The 18,877-nt window shown below is 43.0% G+C and overlaps 2 protein-coding genes across 2 annotated transcripts; one reads left to right on the top strand and one right to left on the bottom strand.

Moving 5' to 3' along the window:
- The first annotated feature begins 893 nt into the window (after positions 1-893).
- On the top strand, positions 894-16,860 carry fmn1 (formin 1). Its single transcript, XM_076756084.1, has 17 exons — positions 894-2,888; positions 3,075-3,183; positions 4,472-4,533; positions 5,018-5,739; positions 6,066-6,207; positions 6,831-6,918; positions 8,092-8,153; positions 8,247-8,335; positions 8,509-8,638; positions 8,750-8,896; positions 9,037-9,096; positions 9,533-9,653; positions 12,590-12,682; positions 13,919-13,970; positions 15,734-15,883; positions 16,314-16,395; positions 16,643-16,860. Exons 1-17 carry the CDS (start codon positions 1,326-1,328, stop codon positions 16,685-16,687), a joined length of 3,717 nt encoding a protein of 1,238 aa, XP_076612199.1. The 5' UTR covers positions 894-1,325; the 3' UTR covers positions 16,688-16,860.
- On the bottom strand, positions 16,802-18,877 carry grem1a (gremlin 1a, DAN family BMP antagonist). The gene is made up of 2 exons (XM_076756086.1): positions 18,685-18,877; positions 16,802-18,548 (listed from the first exon to the last, which is right to left on the bottom strand). The coding sequence occupies exon 2, from the start codon at positions 18,538-18,540 to the stop codon at positions 18,004-18,006; it is 537 nt and encodes a 178-aa protein (XP_076612201.1). The 5' UTR covers positions 18,541-18,548; positions 18,685-18,877; the 3' UTR covers positions 16,802-18,003.

The following is an 18,877-nucleotide window of genomic DNA, read 5'->3' as shown; positions in this document are numbered from 1 at the left end:
GGTGCAGAGATGTGTGTGAGAACAGAAACTGTCAGACAAAGTTACACAGTGTAATGACATGCAGTGTTATCAGTGGTGTGATCTGTCACTCACCTGCTTCTGGCTGCGATAATGGAACATGAGAGCAAACAAAGGTGGAACCTGGGAGCTAAGATTGAGACAAACATGAGCCAGTGGAAGGTTAAAGTCTCATTTAGACTTTTTAAACTCAGGAACACCTAAGAAAGAGTGGAAAAGCCTGCTTTTCTCTGTGCTCTTGAGCCATAAAGGGTAATTTTGTGCATCATACACAGCACTCTTGTTCTCAACTGCAGCACTTTCTATGACCAAGTGTTCCCTCCCTTTGTATTGTTCAGTGTCACCAGTTTATATGTGATGTAATTCCTAACTTCATTTTATACACAAATGCAAAGGCAAAACAATAAAAGGCAACCAATAATCACAGAAAACTTCTCTGTCTATGCATGGCGTATGTTATATGTAATGTGAGCTGATTAACAGTACAGTGTAGGTGGGGTTAGGTCCACTAAGACTCTCAGATTAGCCGGGTTTTGTTCAGTACCTGCAGGGGAGCTGAGAGACCTCCCTGTCACTGTGGATTTGCAGGCCAAACGTTTAACAAGTGATCCCTGGCAGTCCTATTTACCCTCCTTCAGCTGCGGGTGTGGTGTCCCTCCATCTGTTGTGGGTGGCTTCCTTCGCCTTATGGCTCACGGATCTGTTAGGGTGTAGTCAGAAACGGTGGCTGAAGTCACCATCTGCTTCCAATTACGCTATGACAGTCAGCAGGACGGCGTCCAAGAGGCAGCTCAGTAAACTGCTGCAGGAAGCACAGAGGAGCCAGCGGGAAAAGGAGGCAGAACTTGGAAGCGAAAGCCAGGACCTGGATCTGACTTTAACTGTGGTTCAGCTGAGTCACTCTAGCCGGCAGAGCCGTGGAGCCAGCCTTCACTTTTCCATTACTCGGTGGATTTTTCTCCTGCTGTTGTCTAATAGCTGCTTTCATTTTTAGGTGTGGAACTTTAGTTCTCTGGTAAGACATGAAGGAACTGCTGGAGCTGGAAAAGGATAAATCTATTTCTTTTCGACAAACTGGAGCGGAAACAGGTTGGATTTTCAAAAGTGGTGACATGACTTTATGGACTTAAACATACTTTGCATTCATTTATTCATAGTAAATGGAAGTTGCATGATCCTGGAAGCACTTACACAAATTACAGCATGCCATACAGATGCCTGAACATCACTTACACCTTCGTAGACTGCACTTTTCTGCTGTAAGATAGCAAAATGTTGGACTTGTGTCATAGATATGAGCAGCGTAAATGGATGACTACCGTGTTGACGTTTTGGGGAAGGCTTTTCAAGAACTCCCTGCTCCCTCCATTCTGAAGAACTTCACCACTTTCTTTGTGAGTGACTCTGTCTCCAAGCAAATGGAGGAACAAAAAGCCATCCTAAAATTTTTCAGGACCCTCTCAGAGGAGCAAAATGAGGACAGAATGCAAGGAGACACTGAACTGAGCTTTAAGCTAAAGAAAAATGGGGATATGAGGTTTGCAGATGCTCTGGAGAACAGTAGAGACTCCTTATCTTTTGTTATATTGCCTCCTGATGGAGAGAAGATCACCTCTAACTCAGTGAGACATATAACTTGGAGAGAAGCAGGAAATGACTCAGACATGACAGAGGAGGAGAGGAATAATGTCAACCTAACAGAGCAGCAAAGCGAGGCTGTAAACGCTGAAAACGGCTCAGAGAAACAGACCGTTGCAGCAAATCAAGAGCAGAATAAGATGCCGGACAAGCTCTGTGACAAAGTTAATGGTTGCAGCAACGAGGGTTGTCACATATCAACGGATGAATGTGAGTTGAAGGAAGCTAAAGCAGAATGTCAACACATTTCAGCTGACTGCACAGATGCAGATTGTGATTGTGTTGCACCAATCGGTATCAAGCAGGATGACACCAAGGAAGCCAAGCAGAGAGGGAAAGAAAGAAAAGACGATGAAAATGTTCAGGAAGATTTTGTTGCAAGTGTTTCTGATTCAGACGCAAGTTTTGACCTTGAGGAATCTGCAAAATCGGAAACCAAACATGTTGTCATGAGTGTGACTCAGCAAGGATCTGCGCTTGAGGAGGACGTTAAACCAATAGTAACGCCAACGTTCCAGCAAACTTCCTGCTTTAAAGATAATGAAGAAGTATTTCCAGACTCTTCCGCTGAATCTCACCAGCCCTCCAGCCCTGAAGACACATCACCAAGTATTCTCATAACATCTGCAGACGTAGCCGATAACCCTCCACCTGGATCCACCTTCAGCAGAGCCACCTTCTCACCACACTCCCCCACGGACAAGCAGATCCAGCTTCCCGCCCTCCTTAGTGGCCTGAGGGTCCTGAGGAAGGGGGTGGTCGGGCCTGAGCACGACATCGTGACCCAGATCAAACCTTCATCTCAAGGAGCGAGGAAGGACATTTTCCCAGAGAAGCAAGGGGATGCTAAGGTTCAGGGGAGCTTCCTGGACCAGATCTCCCAGTTCCTTAGCCGGGAGAAGAGAGGAGATGAGATGGAGGAGAAGAAGGAAGTGGAGGCTGGAGGAGACCAGCATGACACCAGAGGGGAGGACGAGAGTCAAGAACTTGAAACAGAGGAGGATGCAGAGGTTTTGTTCGAGTCTGCGAGACCTTCTGTGTCCAGTGCAGAGGCAGCGTTCGATGCCTTCAAAGCCTTCTTCACCCCAAAGCCCTTGAGGAAGGACCCAGCAGACAAGGTGGACCTGGAGGCAGTGAGGAAGAAGATAAGAGCTGATAAAGATGTGCTGAGAGCGCTTTTTGAGAGATCCTCCATTAGGACGCCAGAGAAAAAAGACTCGCCTGATTGCAAAGTATGAATTGTGTGCAGATCAACATCGAGCATCCAACATATCGCCATGACTTGTTACTGTTTATTTGTGAAAAGTAGCTCCACCAGAGCCATTATTATACCACTGTCCTGTATGGAAATACACACTGGCTCTTTTTATGGTTGATTCTGTTATAAATCTGTTGTCAAACTGTTTTTTCTCTTCTAGTCAGAAGCATCCACCCCAGGAGAGGGAGAAGAAAGAACTCCTGGTCGTCTACAAGCCGTCTGGCCTCCACTTAAAGAGGAAAAAATTGGACTGAAGTACACAGAAGCAGGTACTACACACATTATACACATTCATATATTTGTCATATATCAAAATATCACCACAGTGTGAGATGAAAATAAAGTTCCACAAAGAAGCATGAAGTTAAAACTATGTGCTGAATATTCGTGACAGATGTCAGTCTGAGAGCAGTAGAGGGAGAAGGAGTGTTTGCTCTGCGATATCATCTGATGGATGTAATATCAAGCTCTACTGCTACAGTAAACACAGCTCCACCCCGTGTGTGTCCATAGCAAACTGCTCTGTAAGCCTCCAGCACCTTCAGTATGTGAAGGAATTCACTGGAAGCACACTGGGGTTACACGTGGCACTGACTGTGGAACCAGAATGTGCTGATTTTTAGTTTCAACGTGACTTTTTTGCCTTACAACACTTGGTGTACAATGCAAAAACTTTGGCGCCACCCAGTGGTAGCACTATGGCAGACTGCAAGGCACACTGATGCAAAAACTTACACTCAGTGACCACTTTACTAGGTACATCTGCACAATGTATGACAATTCAATACAACAGTTTTTTATTATTGAGGTCATAGTTAAAGGTGGTCTGGCACTGGACTACTTTATATTAAGAGGTGTTTCTAATTTTTTGTCCTCTCTATTAACAGAAATGAGGGGGGGCAGAAAGACCTCTGAATATAGTGACTCTGTTAGAGTCAAAAAAAAAAAACTTTGAGCTGTTCTGTTGGATTGGATTAGATTGTACTGTGGACCTAATAAAGTACAATACAACTAGAATTACTACAATGCACTGCGATTACTATTGACAATGCAATAATCACTTAAGAGTACTTATTATTAAAAGTTGTTTGAGCAGGGATAAAACTATGATCTCCATGTGTACACACCCATGTTCCTGAAAATACACCTCCTGTAAATACTGTCAGACAGGTGACATAAATAAACTTTCTAACAGACCATTCAGTCGTCCAGCAGCAGATAAATGTTTACTTAAATAGTTTGTCCAAGATGTCAGCCACAGCCAATGAGCAACGTGCCCCAGTCCATATGCTCTTCTCACATCTGAGGCTCTGCTGCCATCATATGCTCAAGTTCTGACCATATCAGTATCCTCAAACACCCCTCAGCCTCCTAAAACATGAGTTTGATTAGTCATGCTATATTAGTCACAGTTCTCAAGTGTCTTGTGGTTGTTGGAAGCTGTTCATCTTTGGTGTGTAGCCAGTCACGTCACTAATACACAGCACCTGGTGAGGTAACACAAAGCTACTGTAAAATGCTCATTGTCATCACGGCTCTTGTGCTGTTTCCTCTCAGAGCACCAGGCTGCTCTCCTGCAGCTGAAGAGAGAACGCAAAGAGGAGCTGGAGAAGTTACAGGTCAGTGTGAAGGATGTAGTGAGGCGCTGAGCTGCCAGATGTGGCCAAATTCATGTACTTACAGCTTTATACGTGCTCATTTGCTTTCTTGCTGAGAGTTAGATAAGGGCATTGACACCCTAAGACGTTGAACTAAAAAACAAAAGAGTGAGCCCCAGTTTGTGCCTCTTATATCTGAATCATTGTGATCTTTTAAGAACCTAGAATGTTTTTAAGGTATTTTCAGAATCTTCAGAGACCCTTCTGTAATCTGAATTAAAATATTTTATGGTAAATCTGTTAATGCTTGATTATACAGGTCCATTATTTCCAAATAATTTCCTAAAAAGGTGAAAATTTCCTGGTAACCAATAGTAGCATCTCTGCAAGCGATGACAACATCTTCAGGTTTGCAGGATCACGATAGATTTACAGTTTATATAAGAGAAACAGATGATGATGCACTAGAGACAAAGACACAAAGTCTAACTGATGCTACTTCCAGGAGGACTACAATCAGGAGCTCTCCAGACTGAGGGTGGAAAACGAGGACAACGTCGCCCGTCTGGAGTTCACTGTGGCCGAGCTGCAGGCCAAACTGTCCCAGGCCGGAACCTATCGTCACGGGGAAGTCAAAGATGTCGCCGTATCAACAGGAGACGACTTTTTACCTAAATCCTTCCGCACAGTCTGCATCCAGACAGACCGAGAGACATTTGTCAAGACCCCTGAGGACGGAGAAGGTACGGGGAGAGCCTGCACGAGCCCCCAGCAGCAGAGGGTGACCCCCAAGAAGCTGGACCTGGCTTCTATCAGCCTCAGCCTGGCCGGTCAGAGGGACGATACTTTGTCTTCCTCCTCATCACACGACCCTGCTCCTCCTCCTCCTCCTCCGGGAGCCACGTTACCTCCAGCAGAACAACCACCTGCTCCTTCTCACACATTACCGACCATAACACACAATCTGCCTCCTCCTCCTCCCCCTCCTCCTCCACCTCCGCCATGTTGGTCTTCAACCCTAAACTGCATGCAGCCATCAAATGGCCCTCCCCCACCGCCACCGCCGCCTCCACCTCCTCCATCCACACCAGGCTCAGCTCCCCCACCACCACCTCCTCCTCCAGGTGGCAGTGTCATGATTGATAAACCACCCAGGAAACCATTAGTTGAGCCATCCCAACCCATGCGGCCTCTTTACTGGACCAGAATCCAGATCCAGGACAACAAGTAGGTTTACAGCACTCATGACATAAATGAGGGTCATTTGCCAAAAAAAATCTGTCTTTCTTTTTGGTAACTGTGGTCAATTTCATAAAGATTACCCTATTATGAAAATAATCCAGCAACAAGGCCGGGATCACTCACAACTGAAACCTTAAAATAAATGGTGTCATCATACTTCAAAATGTAACCCAAGAGTTCAATGATCAAGGAAGCCCAGAACATTAAACCAGAGTCAATTTACCGATCAGTCATCTGTTAATCAATCTGTGTTTTTAGGGTCTAGTGTAATAAATACAAACAGGCTAATTAAACATTTCTCTCTCCCTCAGTAACAACACACTGTGGAACGTTTTAGAAGAACCAAACATCATTAATACCAGCGAGTTCGAGGACCTCTTCGCCAAAACCACCACACAGAACAAGAGGAAGCCGCTGTCAGAGGCGTATGAGAAGAAATCCAAAGCCAAGAAGGTAACAAGCAAAATTAAAACATCAGGCAAGACACACTTCAGCTTCTGGGATTATTTGCAATGTGTCACTTGTCCACTAGAGGGACACATTACCATTGTCAACAAGTTTGCCAGTGTTTGCGTTTATGTCCTCATAGTGCGCACAAAGGTTTATCTGCACTTGTCAAATTTTATGTTCAACACACACTTGTTATTTATTTACTCTGCTTACGCTGCAAGTATGTTTTTCCAGTGTTCTGTGTCCAGTTATTTACTCCTAAATCCTGAAATTCCTCACCTGGAATTACTTTGCTGCATTTGGGAGCAGACAGGACACTAAAGATACAAGTTTATTTGACAGTGAGAGGGAAAATGATATAAAATAATACTGAATAAAAAGGTACAAGACGATCCTATTTGTTAAAACATAACTGACTGTTACTCAGTAACAGAAGTCAAATCCTTCTTTCCTGACAACTCTGGTCGGAACTGCAAGAAGTACAGATGCATTAAGGTGAACCATGATGTGACCTTTATTTATTTTCTCCATCTATTCACAATAAACTCTCTCCACTAATGTCTCACTAATGGCTTTTAGTGGTAAGGTGGTCATGGTAACTGCCTGTGTGTGTATGTGTGTGTCAGATCATTAAGCTGCTGGATGGGAAACGCTCTCAGGCTGTGGGCATCCTCATATCGAGCCTCCACCTGGAGATGAAAGACATACAACAAGGTGAGCTCTAGAGCGTTTCATTCACCCAGCTGTGTTGCCAGGAAACTGTTTATTTCCTTTCAGCTGCTGATATTATATTTTTTACCGTTTCCTTTATCATAATTTGTCAAAATAAAAGCATAAACGTCTGTGTTCCTTTGTTCTGGAGCACCTACAAACGTAGGAAACCCTACTTCAATCCATATAAAAAAGCTGTATTTGTCACATTATCTCATATAGAATCAATTACTCCAAAAAATGTCTTCAAAAGTACCTCCACTACCGTAAATTGCAGTATAGCTACTTAAAGGATCTGGAAAGTCCTTGAGATTCATTTTCAGGATTTTTTTTCTTCCATTTTTATACGTATTCAGATGTGTTCTCTTGTCATGGTGGAAAAGCCTCTGAAATAGCCTTCAGACTATCGCAACAATCCACTTAAGCGTGTGGCATCAAACAGGCATCATCATATCTATCACATAAAATGGATTACAGTCAATCAGTCAATGAGCTGCATTACCCAGCCAGTGTGGGAACGTGAACCTGCAGCCTTCATCTGTAAACACTCAGGTAACCGCAGTTCCCCGAACATTAACTTTAACCCCGGCATCAAACTGAAGTCGCCCCGTATTTCACTCTGAATATGAGCTGTTGGTGAATTTAAAGTAGGATTAAAGGCGAAAACACTCGCCACAATGTCAGCAAAGACAGCTACAGAGAGGTAATCTGCATTGCTAATCCAAAACTCTCAAAAACCTCTTTTCAGTAAAACAGGGACTTTTACCCATTAGCATACTTTCACAAACTGCCGTGATCTTTGAAGAGCTCTTTTATTTTTCTTTGTTGGTTGATCTCTCATTCCTGGTTTAAGGTTGCCTTGGAACACTAAAGTGACCTCTACTGAGCACACAGAGATAAGATTCATTAGTTATCTAGCCAGCAACAGCATGGTAAGTTCATAGCTAGGACTCTTGGCCACTGACGTTGCTCAAAGGGTCACATGGTCGTTCCTGCAATAATTAACATTTCTACAAGTTACTTTCATTATGTGGTAGATTGTATTCATGTGTTTTTGTAGGGTTTGATTAAAATTCAGCTATCACCTAAAACAGAAAGATACTTAATCCCATTTCTTTTGCCAAAGTGCCTGATTAACTGTCTTATATCTGCTGCTTCTTCATGTTTTTCTTCTAGCTGTACTGACGGTGAACCACTCTGTGGTGGACTTGGAGACCATTGAAGCACTTTATGAAAATGTAGGTACTACAGCACACTGTACTGCCGGCTAACTGTGAGTCCAATTGTACAATTATGAGCCCCTTATTTATATTTTATTGTCAATGTGTCAGAGAGCACAGCCAGAGGAGCTGGAGAGAATCAAGAAACACTACGAGACGTCAGAGGAAGAGGAAGTTAAACTGCTGGACAAACCCGAACAGTCAGTATCTCACCGGCTAACAGAACCAGTAATTATGCTTGTGTGTGTGTGTGTGTGTGTGTGTGTGTGTGTGTGTGCACCAGAGATTTTTTTAGTTCAGTTTAATTTGACTTTGTTTCCAGAGTTGGTTTGTTCACATCAGTCCTCTGCCTGTTGGTGTGGTTGTGCTCCAGGTTTCTGTATGAGCTGTCTCAGATCCCAGACTTCGCAGGCAGAGCTCGCTGCATCATCTTCCAGTCGGCCTTCATCGATGGGATCGCGTCCATCAAACGCAAGCTCAACACCGTCTCCTGTGTCTGTGAGGTGGGACCAAACCGCCTCACGTGACGTGTCTCTATGCTTGGAGATTTGGATTGTGGAGGGTCTGTGCTCGACCATAACATGCTGTTGATCCCGTGTGTTTTCTGCTTCAAGGCTCTGCTGCAGAGCGATGGTGTGAAGGGAGTGGTGGGGCTGGTTTTGGCTCTGGGGAACCACATGAACGGAGGCAGCAGGGTCCGAGGTCAGGCCGATGGCTTTGGCCTGGAGATTCTACCTAAACTGAAGGATGTCAAGAGCAGGGTAAGGCCTGGATGCCTGTAAGTGACTGCAGTGGCTCCTGCAACGAAGAGACTGTAATACGACTGTGAGCTACTAGCCTGCACGCTGAAGTTTTACTTTTTACTGATGCAGTTTTGTGTGTCTCCTGCATTTCTTCTAAGGACAATCGAATCAGCCTGGTGGACTACGTGGTGTCGTACTACCTGCACAATGTGGATAAGGTATTAGTTGCTCTGTTACTGACATATTGCCGTTGCTTTGTATGCTTTACTCTACATTAAGCTGATGCATTTATATTGTTTTCCTATAGAATTTGTCAAGTTAATGGAGGGAAAAAAAATCAATATATGCAGCAATAAATGAGTTTCAAACCTGTGGGGTGTTTACTGACATGATCCAATATCTACTAACTGATTTGCAGCCTTTAATAGTGCTTCAAAGTGATTCAAAATGGACAAAGACATAAGGCAAACACATATATGATCAACCTAGAACAGGTGTACAGGTGTCAGCATTATGGATCCAAGGCTGGGAGTTGTGATGTCTTTGTACATTTTGGCTCAAATTAAGACAGAGGAGTGTTGAAACTAAAGATGCAATACTTAACTCAGTGCTCGATTAAACAGTGATGTTTGATTTTTTATTGTATTCCACCAGAACGCCGGCACAGACAAGAGTATATTCCCACTTCCTGAACCTCAGGACGTCTTCCTGGCAGCACAGGTCAAGTTTGATGACCTCAGCAGAGACCTGAGGCAGCTCGGACGAGATCTGACAAGTACGTGACCTCATGACTGCCACCTTTATCTGTTCCAGCTCATTCTCTTTAAGGACTTGCAAAAAACGCTCTAAAATAAAGAACACCAATCCTCTTCTCTCCCTCTCGGTGCGTGATATTAAACGGTCGCACACATTCCTCAAAACGTTCGCTCCTCCACTCCGAGCGTCCATGTTGACTGGGTGACCAGAACAGTCTCCTTGTGGTCATTTTGTTGTGTGTTTTTGTTTGAAAACCTCAGCCAGCCCGTGTAACTCTATCACTCTGATTTTTAGAGGTTCCCACAGATCAAACCTCGGCCCAGTCTGGCATCGTTTTTCCTCAGACACCCCCACCCCTCCGCAGCTCACCACCCTGGTTTCCCATCGCTGGCCCCAGCCACTGGGTAACTGTTTATACTTAGGGCTAGAGGCCTGCTTCTTTGACCGAACTTGAGTCAGCTAAAGCCCCAGAACAAAAGATTTCCTCTCCTCTTTCTTATCCTTCTGGCCTGTTCTCCTCTCTCTCTAAGTGTGCCCATATGACGCCATTCAGCATGCCAGCCAGTTAAACCAGACATGTTGAGGACAATGCTTACTGTCACATGTGTACGATTGTGAGTGAGTGCATTGTTATATCTCTATGTATACATGTGTTTTTGCCTGTGTTTCAGAGTGCGCTGTATGTGCGTGTATTCGGAGACTAGTAGGAGTCTTGCTGCTGATACTGGCCTGGCGCCTTTCAGATCCAGCTTCTAATCCTCCTGCCCATCAGATCTCCCATCGTTGTGCCTTTGTGCCCCTGTCGCCAGCACAGGGAGACCATAGCCTCCCACTTATGTAATCTCCAGACCTCCAGTATCTGTAGCGTATCTGCACGGGCCTCTGCAGAGATGCACAGATCCTTAAACTGCTCGACTGTATCACCTGGGCTCCAGTGTGGCCCCCCAGATGTGTGCCACAGATAGCTTTCTTTACCTCTCAACACAGCTTTGTCTTATCGGCCAGTCTACCCAAACCACCGTGCAATCTGAATCGTCCAACGCAGGTTCCTTTTGTTCTGCCTGTTTGAACCGCCCTCATCCCTGTGTTTGCTGTTTGGTTGGTATGAAATGTTTCCCAACACAGTTAAAGGGAGATTAAGTTCTCTTAAATCATCCATGTTGGCTTTTGAGGGAAATGTGATCAAAAGACTATATTACATTAAAAAAGACTATATTATTCACTGTAAAAGGTTCATCCACATTACTACAAGAACATACTTTCTCACGTGTCAGTTGTGGTATCTAGCCAAGCAGATTTGGTTTTATTTGTCCAGGTTTGGAGACGGTCATTTCTGAGATTTCTGCTCTCACAGTATTAAAAAAAATACATATAAAAGTTCACCAGCAATGTATTTTTACCAAAACTCTGTCTGTCACTAGAAGTAGTTATAATCTGACTAAAACAGGATTTTTGAGCCCAATATCTATTGCTTTCTGAGAGTTAAATGGTTTTTTACATTCATGGTCCCCACAGGATGAATTCTACTGACTTTGGTGATGCACTGACGTTTACTTTGGAGATTATAGGACGAGAATCGATTGGAATCAGTAGACTCAGGACCTGCCATAAAGGCCACCTCAGTGGTGACACCCACATGACACAGTGGGGTGTCCTGGTTCCTGAACTGTCTTTTATCTAAACTACGTTGGTGAATATGGTAAACATTATACACTGCTGTGCCTACTACAAGCATGGCTGTAGACTCTTATTTATATGTCGGATGACCCAACCCTTTAAAATCTACAACTTCTGTGGTTGAGACTTTATTGATTAGGTTCATTTCCAGTATTATTTTCGATACCTTTGTTTTTAAAATATTGCCTTAATCTATTTTCGTGATCATATGTCGACTAACTAAGGTCTAAAATCTTAAACAGAGATGTGTAATTGGCTGAAGTGAATATCTTTGTTTGTTTTTACAGCATGTGTCTTGGCACATTTATGCTATTTTAATGTGAAATATGCATTATGAAGATGAAGCGTTTCCTTCCTGGAGACTTTCTGCTTACTCTTATGAACTGTAGCCCGTTTGGTTTCCTTGGCAGATTTATGTCCCTGATTTATGATGTGACTGATCCAAATATATCATCAAAACCATAAAGTCTCTTTAAGAAAGCCTTTGTCCCTCACCATGAAACCAGATCACAGCTTCGGTGCAGTTTGTGTAATTTCAGTCTCACATGTGAAAGGGCCAAACTCTTCATCAGCCGGCTCTGTTTATGTGAAGGTCTACAACCCTCTTCAGTCTGAAATAAGCAAACTTCTATTGAACACAAAAGCCAGACTAAAAAAGAAAGGCTCCCCACACAATGCAGAGGGAGATAGCCGCCTTCACAGTTTACACAGATCCCGAATGAAAACAGTATTCTTTTGTAATCTTATCTGAGAGATGTTGATCGAGCGTCGGGTCGGGGAGGGGGGCAGGGGCTCGGCTCCCTCCACAGCCTCTATTATGACTGGCTCCGCAGACTGGCTCCTCTGATCCACTGATTGGACGCAGAGCAACACGGAGCCTCAGACTGGCAGAGGAAAAGAGAGAGCGAGGGAGTTCGCAGTCGCCATCTCTGGGTGAATCTCAATAAGTGATATCTAAAGAGGAAGCGGTGCTGATAACCTCCCGCTCGGGCACAGGTGGAGCTCGTTTAACCCAGAACGCTCTGTCTGTCTCTCTGCTCCATCCATCCTGTTGCAGTTATTAAAACAAAAGATGCTGTTGAGTTGCATTATGGGACATGTAGGATGTGGAATGACTCAGAATGGCAATGTTGGTCAGTTGGTCCAGACTGAAATATCTCAACAGGTATTCTTCATTCGAAAGTCCCACATGTGAATCACGTCTCGCTTCCAGTGTGCTCAAGAAAGACCTCTCTGACATCCAGTTTTAACAACAAACTCTTGTTTCTCATTTTTCAGGATGTGAGAAGGATGTACAGAAGGTTTGCTCGGATTCTCCTGAAGAACACCTGCAGCCATTTAAGGACAAGATGGAGGCTTTTGTTCTCAGTGGTGAGTAGCCTCAGTCATGTGTTGTGCAGCTGCAAACCTGAGAGTTACTTTTAGCGAGTCTGTAGTTTGGGAAAATACAAACATAAACATACAGGATATATAGAAGATATTTCCCTCTCTTGAATTCAGACACTTCAGTTCAAATGCAGCACAAACTCCTCAAGAATATTCATGGAATATCCAAGTCTACTTTCAGGAACCTGTCGAGTTTTCCTCAATTACTTCCTTCCTACGCTGCATCTAAACTATTCCATTGTCACTGGCTTTCGCCTGAATATCTTTGGTCCTCTTCCCTATTTCATGGAGTGTCTTTGGTATCTGTGTGTGAGGGCGATAGGATGGATTCAGAGTAAAGGCTAGACACTCAGATAGGGATCAGACTGATTTGGCAGTGAGACACACAGGCACTGGGAAATATTCACCCAACTCACCGCAGCTTTCCTTGTTGGAGGATTTTCATATTGATGCATGTCACGATAAATCACAATCGTTTTGAAATGGCATAGATGCATTGTCATTGCTTAATGGTTGTCAAAATACCCCCCCTTTTTGTGGCCATGATGAAAAGAGACACATCAAAGCCAAAGCTGTCTTTTAAGCAGCAGTAAGCAAACACTGGACTTGTTCATGTTAGATCATTTGTCACCAGGGTTTCATTGGACAGACCATTTTCTCAGGCTTTTACTTGTCATTCGGAAAATGTGAAGTTAGTCTGAAATATTTATTTTCATTTTAAGATGCAGAAGATGTAAAATAAAACATGTCTCAAGATGTTTTTAAGATCAACATCACAACTGTGGCAAATAATGGAACTAAGAGAGTGTGTCTGGTTTCAAGTTGCATCACAATAAAGTAAAATCAGACTTTTGGGCCGATAACTTGAGCGATTTTTTGAGCCAGACATCTGCAGGCTTACGCAGAATCCCACCACATTACGGGGAGACAGACACTGGTAGTAGTGCGCCTGTTATTTTTTGATAATGGCATTGCAATTTGAAAGTGGCAGCAAGAATGGCTCCATTGTTGAATAACTGACTGTGTAATTGCTGTTTTGAAGAGATCCAAATGGTTGTCTGGCTCCATTTGACATGGCCATCATCATACAAGAGATCCACATTGTGTTCCTACAAGTATTTACTGTATATCAACAGAGACTTCAGGGATTATGACTGTTCAAAATATAATCTGTGTTTTCCCGGATACAACTCAACCATCTCCTTGTCTGTTTCTTTGCAGCACGAAAAGAACACGCAGGAGCTTCCTATCAGTTGATGACTGTGGAAAAAAGGTTAGAGGATGAAATGATGTTGTTTTTTTTGTGTGCATCTGCTGGTTTTATCGTATTTGGTTGTTAAATGTTCAATTGTAAACCCAAGTGGCCGTGAAAATGTTTACTGGATGCTCTGATGTGGAAATCCAAAGCAGGTAGCGTCCATAGAGTGTGGACATAAATTTCTACATTAATTTTAGCGTTGGATCATTTTTTTGTGACCATATGGGTTGTTGTATTAATATTTCACAATGTATCAGAAAAAAGATGTGATAAAAAGTGTTACTGGTATTGTAAAAATGAATTAGCACAATCAGAAGCTAACCAGAGTCACTAAAGAATACACTAAAATAAAGTAAAAGAACATGAAATACATAAACAATACATAACAAACAGGATATGCAATAATTCAGCATATCCCTGGATATGCTGAATTATTGCGTGTATATCACACTAACCTGTGCGATGGCTGGAACTGCTTCTCTTTGGTGATGCATCAGATGGGAGTGGTGGTGATGATGATGATGATGATGATGATTCTACTCACAGCTGGTTTTCCAGGTTTGAGTCAGAACTAAGTCTTTAGATGTCACAGCAGGCTTTTGCTCTTGCAGAGTTGTAGTTTAATTTTATATGATTTCACATTTGAAAGCAGAGAGCTGAGAAGATGCTGGAGCTTGAGGTTCAGCTCTGAGAGGTTCTTCGTAACGTCCACCATGAAGGCCAAATCACACAGACGCTTGCAATCACCGTCTTCCTTCATCTCTGAATTATTCCAGACAAACTGGCACTCTGGAACAGTTTTACCGCGTGCTAGCAGCTCCACAGCAGCAACAAGGCTCTCCTTCACAAATTCTCCTTCTGAATGAGGCTTCAGCTTCTTAGCTATTAACTCGCTCACCACAAAACCTGCCTGGATAACACTGTCTCTGTCTGTGAAAGCTGCTTGTTGGGACACAAACTCCGTCGAAGAGCGTCAACTTTATCCAACCACGTTTGTCCTTGTAGCCCATATCCAGTTTAGCATATTTCGAGTTGTAGTGATTCTTGAAATTCACTGCGCGTCCCTACAAACTAACTTTGACACACCGGCTTGTGTTTTACTTCCACAACAAAACTTTTAAACCGTTTCTCTTGGAAAGCACTTTCCGTCTACTTAAGTTTTGTTGCTAGGCGCCATGATGCAATGACGTCAATAAACCGCGACGCGTGTTGAGTTCGGGTACCGCTCGGCGAAAAATGACAATGTACCATTTACGATTTTTTTTAATTGTTTTTTTTATTTTTTAATCGCTGAATTACCTCGTGGCCTGGGTGAAACGGTCTCACGGGCCGTATACAGGCCCGAGACCAGTGAGTTAGAACGTTATTTTAGTAACACATTAGCCTTAGCCAGCCAGTAAAACTGCTAGCTTGGTTGGCTAACAGTATTAGTGAGAATTTCCAGCTAGCAGCTATCAACAAAACACAAAACAATCACCAAATAGTTGCAATAAAAATAGTAACAATGAATCATGGCACAACGAGGGCATCTGGGAAGTAGGTAAGAGATACCTGAAAGTGTTTTCTTGTTGATCTCCAGTAACAAAATGGTGTATGTTAACAGTATAATTTAACTGCTACAAATCTCTGCTATTAGCTATTGCTAATAGCAAGTCAACGTTCAACTGAAAGCAACTGCTGGTGGCAGAATATGACCAAACCATTTGGTTACATGGGAGGCGAGTGAGCACTTGGTTTATTGTGCTTTTACTTTATATATATATATATTTATTGCTCAGTTTTCAGGACTTGGCTCAGTACTTTGGACTGAAGCCCAAGACAGGAGAGAAGGAGTTGACCACTGGCTATTTCTTCATGCTCTGGTTTGAGTTTTGTGCTGACTTCAAGGCCAGATGGAAGAGAGAGAACAAGACTATCTCCAAAGACAGGTATCAGAGAACTCTGCCTAACAAATCAACAAGTCTAACAAATGTTGTTAAATGGCAGAAATGTGCACATTGATCCAGACAGTTTCTCTGAATGAATGTAATTTTAAAGATCCAAACTCAACCAATGTTTTGGAAAAAGTCCTGTCAGTAGTGTCTGAAGTATTGCATGTGACCGATGGGAGGAACAGTGGGATGCCCTACCACGTGTCTTTGTGGGTAATATCGTGTCATGAGCAAATTTTGTTTATTTTTTTGGTTTGATTGGACTGAACCTGTATTGACACTGACTTTATTTTATTTATTTGTGTTGTTATTGGTATAAGCGTACCTTTTCTTGGAACAATTTCCTTCATTTCTACTAACTTTCTTAATATACATGCCAAAGTTTTATCAAACAGTTGAATGAATGAACTCAACACATTTTCTGCAGGTTAAAAGAGGCTCAGCTGTCAGTGAAGAGGATCACAAGCGAGAAGAAGGTGGAGACCAGAAAGGTCAATCCCAACAGTTTGGTAAGACAGGATTTGGTACAGTAGAGCTGATGTACTGAAGAGGCAAAGAGATTTTTCTCTGTATATTTGCCTATGTGGGTAAAAAACTCACCAGCAGACATTTCCTAGACCAGGTGTTGAACATTGACTGGAGATAAATACATGCACAATCGCAGATATGCTGTTTTGCTGCTTTGATTGAATACGTAGGAAGTTCTCTGCAATGATCTCAACTCTGTTAAGTCCAATTTTATTTTGTTTTCAACAGAAAGAACGACTGCGCCAGAAAGAAGCCAGCATGTCTTCACCTTAAGGGACTCAGGAGGTATATCATCCTAACCCAGCTGGGTCAGACTGGAGGTGGACCATGAGACCAAACCAATATTTCCTTGGTGAACACACGATAAACTTTACCCCTTTTTTTTTTACAGAGTTTATTTGTTATTCTCACATGTCCATGGAGTTCTTGCATTCATCATCTGACAGCTTTATGTAATATAGTTCGGTACCTAAAATGTATTTAAATTTAAAAGATTGAAAAAAGATTTTTGGTGCAATACTGTATGTAGACCTCATAGATAGCTTCAGCTGTATATGGATTCTTATATTGCACTTTCTTTTCCGTTGATCCTGACATATAAAGTCTAATCTTTTCAATATTTTTACACAAATAAAATCTGTGATCAGAAAATATCTGCTTTCATAGCTTGGAAACTTTTATTTACAAGCAGCTTTACAATACACATATCATACACAATCCTAAAATGAAGTGGCTTTCAAAACCTCAATTCCAAAAAAAGCAGGAACGTAAAAACAGAACGCAATCATTTGCAAATGAGCTGTCTTTACTAACATTTGTTCAGCAAAGTGTCCCCATGTAGTAACATCTTTTCTACAATCGTGTTCACAAAGTGGTGAACCTCGCTCCATCCTCGCTTGTGAATGACTGAGCCTTTCCAGGATGCCCCTTTCACACCCAATTTGGAATTGGGGTTGTAGCAGTGCAGGTTGTAAAAAAAAACTGTATATCATGAAAGCCTTTAGCTTTACATCCCACACAGTGGAAACATTACAACCATCCCAGTCCTCTTAATTTGTGTCCTTAACCACTTTCTGATAAGGTAAAACGTTGCACATCCATTAGCCTGCATGTCTTCAACAAATAAGACACTATACATGGTTACAAGTCAGCCTGCCTTAAGCTTAAACATGCTCTCATCGGCCCTCAAGGTCACCAGTTTACTTAAATAAACCCTAAACTTTGGCAAAGTCCCTGCATCTAAAACCTTTGGCCAACAAGTCCTCCAATGTGCTAACACACATAGAAACTGACTTTGCTGGAGCAATAACTGATAATTGACAAAATATCTGGACAGTGTGATAAATTATTAAATGCAGGTCATCTCAGAGGGAATCAGTTACTTGTGTATTTTGTCCATCAACAGAAACAGTGGTAAATTACTATCTTTTCATTATAATGATTTAAAAAAAAGGCTCAGGTAAGTTCCTCACCTTCTTATTCCCACTGCATTCTCACGTGTCCTTTAAGCAACATAAGCTTTCCGTTTTTTTCGTATTTGCAAAGCTGCAGTTGTAGATATTATGGAACTGGGATGTGTTTATTTGTGTCTAGTCTGTATCTATTGTTGTGCAGCGGCATAGCTTTACGCGCTGGATCCGTTTCTTCCTGGTGCTGGGTGTCTGACCCGGGCAGAACAGCGTGTAAGTGACGGTGCTGAAGGTTTTGGGCTTGCAAGCAGAGCAGGACTGAAAGACTTCTCCCTCCTGGTAATTATGCCGCGGGATGTAGAAGGAGTTGCACTGTCCGTAGCAAAAGCGGTTGATGATGGTGCGGCTCAGGCAGCCCTCCTCCTGGATGGTCTGTTTGAGCGGCTGCGTCTTGCACCAGTCGAGCCGCAGGTACCGGCGTTCCGTGACGTGCAGCGCTTCCTGACTGGACTCCAGCACTTCGTCGGTTGAGCTTCCAGGCGACGTCCCGCGGGAAATTAGTCCAGTGATGGCGGGTAGTTGGCATCTATCCGATTCCTGTGGATTGTACTTGTTTGGGTGTGGGAAAGCGCCTTGAAAGGTGTCCGCATCAGCGCTGAGCGGGCTGAGCAGCAGCGCCAGAACTGCTGCAAACATCAGCAATGACGGTGTCTTCATCGCAGAAACTGAAGGGGAAAAAACGCAAAGTCAGTCATTGATGGAGAGATTTTTACGCACGGCTTTTACGCGCGCATTACGCACCAAACACAAGATCATTTAGGAGTTTAGCAAACAAAATCAGCAGTTAATCAGCGGAGTTACCTGTTGTTTATTTGAGCTCCTCACAAGAAAACTCGATCCAGTCTGACAGTTTACAGCATGTGTTTCTTCTTCTGCTCCTGCCTCCTCTGTAGTGGCTTTATGAACGACACACTGAGGGCTTTCCCAAACTGTCTTGAGTTTCAGAGCTTCAGCAGAGCACGCCCACCAAAACCCCGATCCTCACTTTATCTGT

This window comes from Chaetodon auriga, chromosome 18 (assembly GCF_051107435.1).
Source record: "Chaetodon auriga isolate fChaAug3 chromosome 18, fChaAug3.hap1, whole genome shotgun sequence".
Taxonomy (NCBI): Eukaryota; Metazoa; Chordata; class Actinopteri; order Chaetodontiformes; family Chaetodontidae; genus Chaetodon; species Chaetodon auriga.
Note: the sequence above shows the minus strand (reverse complement) of the source record. Positions and strands in the feature narration are given on the sequence as shown.